Below are 15,920 nucleotides of genomic sequence, written 5' to 3'. Positions count from 1 at the left end.
TCCCTAAGGGGTGCCCTGTTCCAGCTCCAGCTTCATTCCCCCCGGGCCTGCAGTCAAGTATGAAGAAGATAGCAGCTGCTGTATTAACATTGTGTACGCTTGGGACTTCAGGGCCAAAGCCTTAGAAATTGGAACTCCCTCAATTGCAGGCTTAAACTCCAAATTAAATTACTCTGTCTGACAGTAGAAAATCTAAAGACTACGTTGTTTCAGATAAAAGTGTTGAGGTTTACATCAACCTATATGGGTGTACGACACACTGCTATTCACAATGAGTGCAGCTGAGGTCAGTACTTTGACACTGTCTGGACTATTTCATCCAAAGAGTTCTCATTGACGTACATTTTTATTCTCGGTTCACTGAAGGTACAAAAGCTTTCTCTACAGTGTTGCCGTCATGAAAATTAATATTTCGATATATTGACAATAGCTCTGCTCCTCTGTTGTAGCGCGAACAAAACAAGAAGCTTACAGTGCAGGAAATGATGGGTTCTGGAAAGCTATTCACCATACTGTAATTACAGCTCTGCAAGGGAGATAATGATGTTGAATGGACCACAAACAAAAGACTGGACTGACAGCTTCATGTTCTAGTGATGCTTTTCAGATAAAATATCGCCCGCTTGCTGCTGTGGCAACAATAAAGTCCCATCTTGACTGGCCTGCCGCCTTTCAGGAGTCTAATCACTCCACAGGCTTGTGTTTCTTCATGGAAACACAAAGTCAAGGCTACAAGAAGTAAATTCAGCAAGTCAATGCAGACTTATGCATAAGATGGGGATGAATCTTTGCTTTTATCTATTGAATTCAAATTGAGTCATTGTCAATATGTTCAACATTTTCTTTCTCTCCTTTTGATATTTCAAAATCTAACAAAATCAGACATCACAAACTCACATGACACATTGAGTTTAGCACATTCTCATCAGAAAAACAACAATTCAGTTAAGGCTTCTTAATAGAAGTCAGTTTCCCATGATGTTCAAACATATTTTGAGACCATCAATTTACAGTATTTTGTAAATGTCCAAATCCTGATACACTCTGTAGTACACAATTTATATTGGTGTCTAAACACACATATACAGACGCACGCACACACACACACACACACACACACACACACACACACACACACACACACACACACACACACACACACACACACACACACACACACACACACACACACACACACACACACACACACACACACACACGGTGGAGATAACTCATCTACTGTATGTCAGTCAGCAGAGTCACTGTCAGGCACACAAAGTGCTGCTTTTTGTATGTGACATCTGCAGCTCTGAAAAGATGCACAGACAAAAATATGCTTCAAACTGATGTGTCATCGGTCTAGTCTTTACACATCATCAAAGCAAAGTTCCACACAAATCAGAACATAAAAAAGAGCGAAAAACGCACTTCTGCCTCTGACATGGAACAACTTGATCATCCTGGTAGAACTGTGTTACTCTGGTTTAAGAGCACTTCAGACATAATAAAGGAGAAAGACAATCATAATTATCTTATCTTCAACAGCATATAAATCCATTGTACTACATTTTCTTTTATTGACTGCAGCTGTAGGGATGATCCTCAGAGGAGATCTGACTAAGCTGTTGAAAAAAGGTTTATAATTCACAATGGCAATTGAGATTTTAAAGAACCCGAGGGGCATATTTGGGCAGAAGTTCTGTTTGGATCAATACTTGTGTGAATGAGTATGGCTTTGTGTTAAGGCGTGGTCATAATTTTTATATGTGTATGAAACGAGTAGGGTAATCGACCTCATAAAACATGACCTACTGCATTATCCTGGCTTTCAAAACCTGGCAACAAAATAGTCTGTTACACTGAACTCAACATTAGTCATTACATAATCTGCATAACAGACTGTTCTGCCTAAAGTGGTTGGAGTTCCACAAAAAAGAGGACAAATAAAAGGAAGGATTAGAACAAAGTAGATAAATTCATAAATGAACTGTTCATTTACAAGAGCCTGAGTTTTTGTTGTTGTTGTGTGTTTGTTTCTTTTGTTTTACCTCAGATTGTGCATTTAATGTGACTGCACATTCACTAGTTATTTGCAATATTTCAACAGATTGCAAAGCACATAATCTTAAGTATGTATCCCAATATAAATTGTAAAAGTAATAAATAGACATATACTCTTCAGCTTATATGGTTAGTCAAAGAGAGAGACAGACAGTGAGTGTGGAATAAAGCTGGGTCCTGGCATTAAAACATCCAGTGATGAATGAGCAGCACTCATGCACAGTCACAGAGACTCTCCACATCTCCCTTTTGGCGCAAAGAGTGAGTGTGACACTATCCTGACAGAAATTAATTTAACAACCCTGCTTTTTTTTTTGTCAATTCTGATCCTCAGCATACCTCAACCGACACACACACACACGCACGCACGCACGCATGCACAGTAGTACATACTCTCATTCCCACATCATTTGCCCTTGCTCAGTGTATATGACACAGAGGTTTGATAGTTCTCAAAGCTGCATATAAATTTTTTCAACCAGAACGTGATCTTGTTACATAACCACATCTCAATAGCATCATTAAAGGGCTACATTTTTTCTTTTTCCTGCAATCTAGCATTAAATTATCTAATTCACAAAAATGTCCATTTCATTTAATTTCCCTTCATTCATTAGGGCAACAATTTCCTTTTTTTCCTTCATTAAAGGTTTGGAAAACAAACAACAGCATATGCTTCAGTTGCTCTATAACTGGAATAAAGTGTGTTACTAATTCTTATACCGTACATCACGACAATCAACACGTTAGATTTATTTTAGCTTCTACACATCTGAAGTCCACACATGTGTTTGCACTTATGTTGCCAGATGAGACCTGGGGCCCGTTTCAGAAAGCAGGTTTAGTGAAAACTCTGAGTTAGTTAACCCTGAGATGAGGGAAACTCTGGTTTTTCGGTTTCACAAAGCCAGTTCAGCTTAATTCTGAGTCAATTACCCTGGCAACATACTCCGTGAACCTAACCTGCTCGCTGGCAGGTTTTCTTCAACTAACCCTGAGTTTCTCCTCCTTTTTAACTGAAGCCTGCAGACTGAAGGAGCTGTCAGACATTTCTTAAAGAGTCAGTTAATATTGAAGCACAAATACGAAGCAGAAATCTCCGTCAGAGGGTGATCAGACCCCTCTGGGATGTTTTATCATTCTCTGATGATGTTCTGTTTGAATGTTTCCATTTATATGTACAATCGATCATTTTATCTGAACAATATTCTCAGCCCTCGTATGGTCTGTACGACACATCGTGGACATGCTCTCAGTTCAGAACAAGTTCTTTGTGTTGCACTTTGTTTTTTTTCTTTGCCAATGGCAGTTTTATATGTAACTCTGTAAATCTGTGACGCTGAGTATGTTACCAAGGCAACCGTCTGTCAGGCTGTCAGACACATAATATTTGAAAGTTATTGATAGCGGAGTGGTTACTGCGCATGCCTCATAATGACAGTGTCCTTGGTTCGATTCCAGCGAGGACCTGCGATTCTTTCCCCTCTTTCTCTCTCCCTGTTTTCTGTCAACCTTTATACCAGCTAATGTTAAATTAGGGTGAAAGTGCCCAAACATAAATGTTAAAAAAAAAGAAAAAAGAAATGTGACTCTTGTACTGAAACGTTTACACTTTGGTAGTGTTGTATGTATAAAGGCATTTAGGTGTTGCTTTCAAATATACAATATTAAATAGCTACTGGCAGTGTTGGGATGGCTGAAAATTTGACTCTCTTTTTTGCTTAGAAGATTTCACTAACTACTGAAATATATCACATGTTGAATGAAGCCACTGAATGCTGTTTAATGAGGGCAGGCTAAACAACATCACAATTGCTTGTAATGAAATTATACCTGACTTGTTTGAGCTATATTTTTATATTTCATATTCAGTTGCTGCCAAGTAGGCCTGCGTTTTGTACCTGTTGGGGTCTGCATGAATATTAAATGTGCCACGCACAAACACATACACAGAATATAAGTGTTGAATAAGTGGAACACTCGAGACAAAACTTTCTTCTTTTTTTTTTCATTGATACTCACACATTGACTCGGTTGGTAATTTTCTGCCACATCAGCTCATGTTCTTTTGCTGCTGCTACTGTATTGCTTTTTTTCTTGAGTATATACTCATCATCTGCATGCATGCATTCATTAATATTTCTAACTCCACTGGGGAGAAGTAGGAGGACTGAGCCCTTTGTTTCACCTGTTGCCATGGTGAATCATGTTATCTGTGCTCCATTGATGAGGGCTTGGTATCTCCTCATGAATGAGCTTCACTCAGGGTTACTTTGACTCAGAGTTGATTGAACTAACTGTTAACACTTGTTCTGAAACTGAAAACTCTGAGTTTGACAGCTCAGAGTTGGTCAACCTAGAGTTAAGGTTTTAACTCAGAGTTAGTTAAACTTGCTTCCTGAAACAGGGCCCTGTTCTCCAGTTAGTACTCACCTGTTGGGGCAGGACAAAATACTCCTTTATCAGTGTTATTCATCAAATATTGTGACATCATGTACATCCAAGCATATCCACCCAGCTTCATGCTGATTATACTGTAGGTCTAATCAGTCAGTATTAGTCAGAGTATTATGTAAACACCTGTGTGGGTGTGCAAGGACTTTAAAAGAACAGTTTGACATTTTGGGAAACATGCTTATTTGTTTGAGAGTTGGAGATAGGTTAAGATGTGGTCTATTATGTTAGTACACACAGCTAGACTATACAGTAAACTTAAATTGTTTATTGTTGTTGTTGTTGTTGCTGCTGCTGCTGTTGTTGTTGTTGTTATTATTGTTGTTATTGTTGTTGTTGTTGTTGTTGTTGTTGTTTTCTTACCTGTCCACCCATTTAAATTGTTTTAATTTGATGTTTTGTATATGTATGGTCTTGATGTAATTCCATTGGTAATGTCGTGACTATATTGTTAACTGTGTAGTGTAAATTCAAACATTGATTATATGTATTTTATTTGAATACAGACACCTCTCTCATATGTGTGTCAGCTTAATATGATGCTACAGACAGCAGCCTGTTAGTTTATCTTAGCATACAGACTGGAAAGATCTACCTACCAGCTCAAGTGTTACTTTGTAAAATGTTGTAATTTGTATACTTTTTCAGTAACGTGGAGTGAGATTGCAATTTGAAATTTAGCAATTACAGTCATCCTAGTGACACTTTGACAATTTGGAGGATGACTTGTTGTCATCTTTGTTTCTGACTCTGGATAACTCCAAAGTTGTCTCTGTATGTTGTATCTTCTGAGCTGGTTTGGGATAATGTTAAGCTGGCAGTTGATGGTCAGTTAATACCTCCAAACTGAAGACTGACTGCTTGTTAAACCACTGTTTCTTTTCTGCATGGGCAAAACACATTACACTTAACGTGGTTGTAGAGGCTTTGAAGTTCCTTACAAAAAACACCTTTGACAGAGCTGGGCTGAGTCATACAAGTGATATAACTAATTACTTTTGCTGTTGAGTAACTAGTAAAGTAATGTCATTTTAATTCATTTTAATGAGTAGCGTGTAAGTGAATACATTTTGTCTTACACCCTCTCACATCTAAAGACTATGTTCTAAATCACTGATTTTTTAGTCACAGATGGGTCACTATTCGCAAGATGACAACTAGATTCCTTTTGAGATTATTTCCCACTATCTTTCTTGTGGAAATTTACAAGAGGAAAAACTGTTGAACAATAAAGCAGAAACAGAAGCAGCTTTTGGCCACAGCTGCCATTGTTTGTGCAGTGGTTTGTTCTGAAAAACCAGCCAAAAAGAAAAGAATGTGGACACGTCTCCACTCTATTGTGATACAAATGGGAGGACATGTTAAAGTCCAAGAGAACCGAGACTTATTCATGTTCCTCTGCCTCCCCAGAGTCCCTGCCATGTTTACTATCTACCCAGTTTGCTGCTTCCTGTTTGGTGCTGGAGAGTGCACCAATTTGTTCCTGACAATGTTCATGTCATTGAACCTCACTATTTGCATGAGCAAAGAATAATGTTTAACATCAAAGTCTTGGCTCTGAGTCGGCCAAAAGCAAGACATGAATTGCCAAAAGACCCTTGAGCCATGAAGAGACCAAAAACCAGAAAGGTGGAGGCTGGGGTGGTGGAGGCAAGCTTTGCCAGCAGCAACAGTGAGCAACAGTGTTGAAGTAGCAAGGTTGGTGTAGTTGGGAGTCATATTTGAAGGGACCACCTTGTTGTGAGAATGGCTGTGATTGGTGAGTGACTGATAAGGTTTTCTGATTCAATCAGTGGCTGTCAGCTGATTAGAGCTGGGGCATATTCCGTGTCCTGCATGAACTAACTCGATGCTTCATTTTGGTGTAAGAGTGACATAACTTGGCCAACATTGTTAATTACAACATCATATCTCACTTGTTGGTTGTCTGGCGGCTGCTCTCATCCAAGAAATAGCCTGGCACATAACCCCTCCTTTAAATCATGGTGTCTTTAAAATTAGGTTTTTGTACAGACCAAACACAAAGCTGTTTATGACCAAACAAATGAGATATTTAACGGGTTAGTTGTTAGTTTGCTGATTTTGTTACCTTTGGACAGCATAGCCGTTTTCCCCCGTATCCATTCTTTATGCTAAGCAATGCTACCTAGTGGCTGACTGCAGCTTCATAGCCAGTGTATAGATGTGAGAGTGGTATTGATCTTCTTATGTATGTCTTGACAAGAAAAAGAATAAATGCATTTCCCAAAATCCCTACTGTGGAACTCATACTTTAATACAGAAGTAATCCAACAAAACTCTTGCTGTGTCTCAAATCTCGTACTTGTCTACTTACACTAAATACTTTGAGCGCATAAGAGCATTCACACTGAGGATAAATGCAGTGCACTATGAGTACCCGGATGGTGCACTCAAAACATCAAAAAGTCGAGTGTGGACCTATGGACACTTCTCACCCTCAACGGTCGCCATCTTGGCTACGTAGTGGAAGAGAAGGAACCACTTTAAAACTGAAAATGGCAGCCGGGGACATTGTAACTACGGTGAATACGCTGCATAATACAAATGAATTATACATGTGGTTTTTTGCACTAAGCACCACTATTCTGTTGTCATATATAAACCATTATTCAATTTCTTGGGTTAATTTAGCAGTCTTTAATAATTTGGTACGGTGAACGATAACGCGAATACTATACTAGCTTGCTAACTAGCTTATCAACTAAGTACATAGTGTACACAGTGTATTACACAGAAGTGTACTAACAGAAGTACAGTATGTGATATGAGACACAGCATATGTTACGACACATAACAACCCTTTGCTGAGCCATAACCCCATACTTATTTAATTAAAAAAAAGAAAAAAAGAAGAGACGCTTTAGTGGTGAGGTCAAATAGTTGGGGTGCATGGTAGTAATATGGTTTTTGGTTGTGTCATTTGATATGTTTTTACTACACTTGGTGTAAATGTTGCAAACAGCCAAAATGACAACTATACAAAGACATAAAGTAGTGAGTAGTAGGAGACATTTCTCTATTAGCTGACGGGTGTTTGATGGGTGAGCTGGAGGTTGTGGGTGGCAGGTACAAACAGGACATCTATGCCACCAGTCTGTCTTTGTATGTGAGCAGTGCAAACGGCAAAATAAATCTCCTGACATCAAATGAAGGGCAGATTTGAGAGTGTGTAATCTCCTCTTTTAAGTTTCCCTCTGATAAAATTCCAATTAACTTCCAACCTGGGTGACAAATGATGACAAGGGGTTGGGTACAGAGACAGGAGTAATGGGAGTTAAAGATGAGGTGGTGCCAGTCTGTGCTGAGGATCAGTACGATGTCCCTGTCAGTTTGAGAAAGACAAGCTTTGCAGTTCCCATCAGTGGATTCATACAGCTTTCGATGTCTACCAGCATGCCTGCTGGTGTAAAAAGTAAGTTCAACTTTGTTCTGTATGACTGAATTGGGCTGTAAGTAACATGCAACTAAATGTACTGCATCAACATCTGACGCACCTGTCTTCTTGTCGAGATAATGCTGGAGCAGATGCAACTTACTGTGTGGTAGTGTTCTGATTGAATTCTTTGCTCCATATTAAAAACGTGTGCATAATGCTTGGCTCGTAGTTAACAATAACATGACTCTCAACAAATGATTGCTCTCCTCTGTTCATCTTCTCCTGATTGAAACACAACAACACCAGATAAAGAGTGGGGAATGCTTAACAGAGAATCATTATTCCAGCTCATTCTCAGCTATAGCACTGGGGCAGGAAGAATTAATATGAAGACAGAAAACTTGGTCCCCCGTCACCCTAGGCATAATGCAGTCTCAAGTATATCAGGGTTCCCCAGTTGTGACCGTGCAGTCTTATCATTTGAAATCTGTGTAACAGTTCCTACTCTCTTTTTCTCTTCCCCACCAACTGAAAAAACAAGTCTAGTGCATCTTGTTGCCAGTGATATTTTTCCCTCCACATCCACTAACTGGAGGAATGAAAATAAATCTGAGAGCTCTTTAAGGTTACAGAGAGAAATTGCAGATGTTCTTGTTCCTGATTGTAACATGTCTTGCACACAGAGGAAGAAAGAACATCTTTTTTTACTTCCTTTCCCAGGGTTCAAACCAGCAACTGGATGAATAATTCTCTTGGTTGTTGGGCTGTTTTCCTGAACAGATACAGTGCTTTTGAAAATGTAAGAGAAAAATGTTCTCCTGTGTCAAAAAAATAACACAACTAAAGGAACATGACAGTATTGCTCACGATGAGTCATGTTTAATGATCGTTTACAGAAAACTGACCTGATCTTGTGAACGTGTCATATTTACTTTAGACAGCTTCCAATCATCAAATTAATCCTGTTTTTTCCCCAACACCTCCACACTAAGGTTGAATCTCTTCTGAATGAGTTTTGCCCTTTTGTGAGTCAGGGATTAGAGTCAGCATTTGTAATGAGAACAAGTAGGGATCTGGGCTGATCATTTCCTCATTGAACAAAAGGTCACAGATATATATCTCAACAGGCTACAAGTTTGAAAAAATATTTTTATGTCTGTGGAGGAGAGGTGATTATCTGTTGATAATCGACAGTTGATAGCCACCTGTGCCACCCATCAAAGATGCTTCACTGAAAAGTAGCCACTGCATGTAACTGAAGACTTTTATGTAGAATATTCACTACAGGCAGCTTCAGCAGAAATGCCAATACTGATCCTGACAATGTTGATCATGTTTGTGCCATGCTGTTCTTGCATACATAAACAGGTTACCATTGGAGAAAGACATATTTTCCCAGAAAGTGTAGAGGTATCAGTAGTGTAAAGTATCAATTTAAGGATTTAAGTGTTGCTCAAAACTAATGATCCAAAAAAAAGATTGAACCATGAGAGCCCATATGGCATGTATATGGATTACCTGTACATCCTGCTTGGCAAAAATCAATACACCTCTCAATAGCCACTACGGTATGGCTTTGCAAGATATTGGACATTTACTATAATTTACATTTACACCACATTCAGCTTCAGCTATTAACATTAATAGTTTCCAATAGCTGCAGATTTTTCATAGATCCAGCCCAGTCTTTGTTGTCGTAAGTTAAAAGTAAGGACAGCTTACGTGAATACATTATAAGATTGTATCATGTTATATGTCTACATTAAAACTATTCACATATTCAGTTATTGACTAAACTGTTGCACCTTGATCTCAGTAACAGGTTCTCACCTGACAATTCAGAATACATGTATGCAACCATGCCTGAAAAAGTAGCCTTGGAGATTCATCCTGGTGTGCTGGGAATATACAGGTTTACTTAAAGTCCATTTTCTTTAATGTAAAATTTAATGTAAGAGCTTCAAGCTGTATGCATGGTGCCTGCAAGCCATGGCAACAGGTCCGCTGAGACACTGTCAGCAATTACATGAGTAATTATAGCATCAGTTCAGGCTGCAGGTGAATTAATGCCTGGTGGCTTCTCTTAAGTATGAAAAGCATTCCTTCTAAATGGCAAATGGCAGGCGGCTGTGCTTAGATGTCTTTAAAGCAAACAGGGACTACATGGAGGTCATGCAAGAGTCAAATATGTGTTCTTTTATTAAGAGATAAAATTTCATTAAGGATGCAAGGACTGTCCAAGCATGACAGCCAAGCTAATGATAATGTTCAAAGCCAAAATTTGGTGTTGCTTATAATTTATTAAAAAAAAGAAACCATGAAATCTCATGACAAATTACGGCATTATAAGTTTTAAAATCTGTATTACTGTGGCTAAATTCCAAACACACAGCACCTCCATTACTCACAATGTATATAATGTTAAATAACATGCTCAGTAATACAAACAAAAGCTGCGGCTGAAAGATCATCTCAGGCTGTCTTTCTTAAATCTTAGACCACAGTGCCCCCTTCTGGCGAGCCAAAGTTACAGCCAAGCTTGGGGGGAAAAAAAGATAAAATCTTCAAAATAGAACTGTGGGGTGGAAATGGAGCATTATTATTGGACTCACTCTTGTGTGTTGATTGTAACGTAAAAAGTTCCTAACATGGGCCTGACTGGAAATCAAAGATTTCGAGACTTCTTTTCTCCCAGTGGGAGAGCATTAAAGTGAAGCTGACTGTGAACTGTAAGGAATTATTTTTTGATGGAGGGTAGAGCCGCCATATCTAAGCTTTTCCATCTGTGTTCCATCTTCTTACAGACCGTTTTTCTTCAGAACAGTCAAGCGTACTGTTTCCCTATAAGCCCCAGCACATAGATACAGACACAGACACACATGCCATTCGAGTCTCCACGTCAAAGCCTTAAGACTGGTTGTGGCCTAGGCTTTGAAGGAAAAAGATGGGATACTTATCCTGAAAGGTTTTATATTTCTCAACCACTCAGCTCTGCTTGGCGCCATTCAGGTCGTGCTTGTTTTTTAAGCATTAGGATTAAAATCTCTCTCCCACGAGAGCGCCAAGAAAAATCTAAAAATGGAATCTAAGAATTTGAGATGTCTGCCTCCAGGGACTGTTTGTGCTTCACCTCAAGATACAAAGCCAATTTGTGCTTGGTCCGACTTATTTCCATATATTACTTCAATAGAGCTTATTTCCATTTGTGGAAAATGAGGACAATTTCGTACCTTGCTGTTTAAATTCATTTGAGAGCTACGAAATGAACAGGCAAGAGTGTGTATGAATATTCAATATATGTTTATGCAGATATGATTTCACGAAACAGCTAGAATGACAGAATACATTTAGAAAATAGCTTATCAAAGTGTAATCAGATGCAATGCATGCACACTGAATGAAATATGCATGACAAATTGGCTTTGGAGAACACAGAGCAGGCAGGTCCTCTGAACTTTTGCACAAAAGCTCATTGAAATTCCTTTCAGTACGACTGTGGCACTACAGAGAAATAGAGAGAACGACAGGAGTGACGAGTATAATGATTCCTGATTACAGAGGCGGGAAATGCCTTGCATCATATATGGGAATATCATTGCAATTTCACTGTTGAAAAAAAAGTAAACAAAAATACGAGATGAGCATTTAGTCATTTTATTTACAAATGTTACTGTTTGCTGCAATTCCAATCAGCATGATATATTCTTCACATGGAAACCTGCTTATGTGCACAATCTTCCATCTATAAGCGAAAACTCCAGACAAGTGATATCCAAGCAGCCATTTTTTTTAAATATACATTTTGAAAGACTACTAATAATCTTAATTACTTCTCCCTGTTACAAACAAAAAGGCACATAGACGTTATAAGAATACATTGGTTGACAAAAATGTTAATAACACAAGGCTAGCAAGAAAAGCTTGAACAAGAGGGGTAAACCATAAAACCTCTCCCAGTATCTCTAAAATCTGCCTCAGTGAAGGTCATTGGAAATATCTGTTTCTTTAATAGTAGACAATTAAACGCTTGACTAGTTTCATGGCTAAAACATTGAAAAACTCTGGTGCATGCAGAACCCTTACACTTTGTACAACTGTAATACTTAATATGATAAAAACACATTAAAGAAATAACGTCTTTGCAAGCTTACCCTCTCAATCACACTGTAAAAAAAAGGAAAAATGATCAGCAAGTTTTTTAGAATCATAAATGGAAGTATGTTCAAGGTTGGAATCCCAGCTATTTGCTATGGCTTCAATGTTCACTTCAATGTTTATGGGTTGTTGTCACAAGTAGTCTCTTCATCAATCTGCTGGAGTACAGTCATGTCACATAGAGGTTGGCTGGGCAGCTAAAAGAAAACATATGGCAACATTACATTAGTGAAAAGACAAAAAACACAACACATTCGCATGTCAATCGGCTGGATCAAGAACTCACTTTTAAATCGCATGTAGCAGGAGTTACAGTAGAGCTGCTTGTGTCGTATTCTGACTTCAGCCCCGGCTTCTGATCCTCCGAGGTCAGACTTGCAGTCAATACACTGAATGGTTTAAGACAGGGAAAAGTTAAAGAGCTACTCAGCCTGTCAAAACTTAACCAAAAATACCCAAGTCCACGATAGGAGAAATAAGGATAAACAGATGAAGGCCATTGACTGTATTCATAAAAACAGAAAAATGAAGAGAGGACACAGACAAAAACTGGGTATAAGGGGAACGATCACTGTTCAGATGCAGGACACCACCCTCAAGTGAAGACCAACCAAGTGAATCAACAGCCAGAATTAAGGATAGCAGAAAGAAACAAGGAAAGGGGTTGATTAGTTTGGCACAAATAGAGATCTTGTTGGTATCACAAACAATCTAGTTTGCTCAGCTGTAAAGGCATCAGGACCTTAAAATGCAATCTTATTCACCAGGTTAGTAATAAAAGAAAAAGAGTCTGGAATGATCAAGTTAGTTTGTTGAGGATTGGCTGAGGTGTGCTGCCGTTGTACTCCATGGCCGACAGGAGCTGAACTCTCACCTTAAAACAGCCCAAATGATAACAGAGCCCAAGGGACTCGATGATCATGGCTGCTCCCTTTCCCAGCGGGCTGTCACAGAATGTACAGATTTTCTTGCCACTCACTGACCTGGATTACAGAATGCACAGCTGTGATTTTAGAGCCAAACACACATGCATGATGAATGTATGAATGCAAACACACAAACACACAAACATATGTTCACACTGGAATACACTAGGATCAGGCTGAATGCTTTTTTCCCCTGAAAACTTGGACAATATTGGCTTTGTATTTGCTTTGGATGTGGGCCAATTATTGTAAAACTATTTAATTTTTAAAATATAATTATTGGTTGTCTACTGCTGAAATGACAAACTTCTAGCTCCATAAAATCAGTGTCACACAATTGTTTTTTAAAACCGGTTTTAGTGAAGTTATTTTATGTCTGAAAAGAAAAAAAGTCAGGCAACAATGACTTATAATGTTAAAATGAAAAAAAAAACCCATAATGAACAACTGGAAAAATATGTGTTTGGGGCTGAGACTCCACAACACATGAACTACAACACACACACAAACTCAAAACATTGCTGTATGTGACAGTGAAATTAACCGGGGAATCTGTATGAAAGTATAACAGTGTGTAAAAGTGTAAAAGTTTTAAAAAAGTGTGACCTGTTTGGTCTGGAGTGAAGGGTGAATGGATGGAGAAAATCACATAGAACATAAATATCATATAACAGCATAATAAAGGTTATTCCAAAGAATAACAAGTGAAAAAAAAGCATTACCACTCCCAATCCAGAGTTACAGTGGGTGTTGTGGTAAACACCACCCAGACAACAAGTCTTCAACCCAGTATACCAGTGAGATGTTAGGGGCAGCTTGTTTGGCATGTAAAGCAGTGCTGTTAATTTTACCTGCTCCGCTGAGGGGCACCAGCCTCAGATGTGGGCTCTGGAGAGGTGGTGGGTGACAGAGAAGTGGGTGAAAGGGAAGGTGACTGCTGGGACCAGGGGGATCCTGCCCTGCCTCGGAGGGAGCCCATAGAGTAGGAGGAGGGCAGAGTGGAGGAGCCAGGCCGAGCCCCTAACCCGCCACCAAAAGAGGAAGTACTGCCGGAGAGGGCAGATTGAGGCCGAGTGTAGTTTGGGATATGAGAGTTGCTCCTGGGTGTCCATGATGACCGCCAGGAGTTGGAGGAGGCGTCCAAGTTGTCAAGAGACTCGCCTCTGCAAAGCCAACCCACGCCACAGCCATGTTAGCCTGTTAGTTGAGGCATTTAAACCGTCTGGCTACCAGCTGTATCAGTTATGGCAGTTTTTGTATTAAGAAATATCCACTAATGATACAACTACATTTGTTGAGGCAAAGGCAGACTGCTAGCCAGATTAAAGTCACAAGATATTAGTGAGTCTCTTAAGCCAACCACCATTACGTTAGTGAGCCCTGCACCATCACCATACAACAGAGATGCAAGTTTGCCCACTGTGTGAGTTTGTCCTTTTGAGTGATGCCTCTTACAGTATGTACATTGGGAAGTGTGTGTACCTGCGCATGTGTGGCACGTTGGACTCCGTGTTGGTGGCGGTGTTGACGGAGCGCTGGCGGATCCAGCTGCTGTCCGTCAGCAGCGGAGTCTTCTTCTTCATCTCGTTTAGGATCTGCTGACGCTCTAGCTCGGACTGTGACGCGGACTGCTGACCCTTCATCTCACCCACTCCACTGCTTGTCACTACAGTCAAAGAGGAGAGATAAAGATGATGAAACATGCAGGGTGAAATGAAAAGCGTCTGGGATGTCACAAGTGGATCGAGACTGGAGACGGTGTTTCACAAGTCGGGTTCAATTAAGACTGACAATCAGATGGATCTGCTGTAGCCTGTGATTAGAAAATTGTTTGAATTGAAAAAAAGTTCTATCAGATGCAACCTGAAAGAAATCACACTGCAATCAATTCATTTTTTTGCTGCATGTAATTTTCTGGTCAGCTGACTGATTGATTCAGCATTTGGCTGGTCAGCTGTTAATCAAACAGCTGCAAGTTTTGATTTGATGAATGTCATAATTGACTAATCAGTTGATCAAAGTGCTCATAATGACAGCCGATTGACTGATTGAACGAAGTGGCGGCGCATCATGGGCAGACCCCACCTCTCTCTGGCTCTCTGTATTTCATGGCATTGAGGATGTTTCTCCTCTCCATCTCAAGCTCTGATGCAGCTCTCTGACTCCGGGCGTGTGTGTCATGTGTGCTCCTATACTGCTCTTCCAGCAGCCAGTGAGCCATGCCCCCCCGCTGCATGTACCCACCTACAGTAGTATGCAGGCCGAATATATGTGCATGCACACATGGGCGTCATTTATAAAAAACAAAAAACAAAACAAGCAGTATGAAAACAAACACAGGCCAGTGCTGACATAACTTTAGGATATAGACATGGCCTAATATTTCTGGTCTGATACTTTATCATTGTTGCGTTCACAACACTATGCTATGTCTTAATTACAGGTGACCTGTAATAACACTTAAACTGACCTTTCCTCTGAGGCACTTCATCCAGCTGGGGAGTTGATTTGGACTTTGCCCTGTCAAATGAACAAAACACATGTAAGTGAGGGACGGGGTTGCAATCCGCAACCTCACTGCTAGATGCCACTAAATCCAACACAATGGACCCTTAAAGTAACTCATTTTATAGAAGGTAAACTTTTTTTTACTTTTTTTTTGACAATCAAACCAAAATATTCAAGTGAAAGGCATTTTGATACACCAATCACTGCATAGAGAATCCCTGTTATTTATAGTTATATTAAGAAAGTGCTGATTGCAGAACAATCACCATCTAAGCTAGAGACCTAACCCACTTGCTGGAGGACTTCCAATTTCATGACCAGCTATATAAAGGGACTACACAGCAAAGATGTGCCAGTGCTGGAAAATGTGTATAAAAAATGACAAAAATGAAAACAAGATTTCCTGTTTCAGAGGTTAT

At 39.6% G+C, this 15,920-nt stretch overlaps 1 protein-coding gene across 1 annotated transcript in view; it reads right to left on the bottom strand.

The window, feature by feature from the left end:
- Positions 1-11,291: 11,291 nt before the first annotated feature.
- Positions 11,292-15,920, bottom strand: part of lmo7a (LIM domain 7a) — a 47,428-nt gene continuing 42,799 nt past the window's right edge. Inside the window, exons 24-30 of the mRNA XM_062432426.1 lie at positions 15,464-15,513; positions 15,079-15,237; positions 14,476-14,659; positions 13,845-14,156; positions 12,942-13,050; positions 12,354-12,456; positions 11,292-12,264 (exon numbers count right to left, since the gene is read on the bottom strand). Coding sequence (XP_062288410.1) covers positions 12,242-12,264; positions 12,354-12,456; positions 12,942-13,050; positions 13,845-14,156; positions 14,476-14,659; positions 15,079-15,237; positions 15,464-15,513 — 940 coding nt within the window. The 3' untranslated portion in view covers positions 11,292-12,241. The remainder of the gene's footprint in view (positions 12,265-12,353; positions 12,457-12,941; positions 13,051-13,844; positions 14,157-14,475; positions 14,660-15,078; positions 15,238-15,463; positions 15,514-15,920) is intronic.

The sequence above is a fragment of the Scomber scombrus genome, chromosome 13, assembly GCF_963691925.1.
Source record: "Scomber scombrus chromosome 13, fScoSco1.1, whole genome shotgun sequence".
NCBI classification, from domain to species: domain Eukaryota; kingdom Metazoa; phylum Chordata; class Actinopteri; order Scombriformes; family Scombridae; genus Scomber; species Scomber scombrus.
The sequence above is the reverse complement of the archived record's forward strand: the minus strand, read 5'-3'. Positions and strand labels throughout refer to the sequence as shown.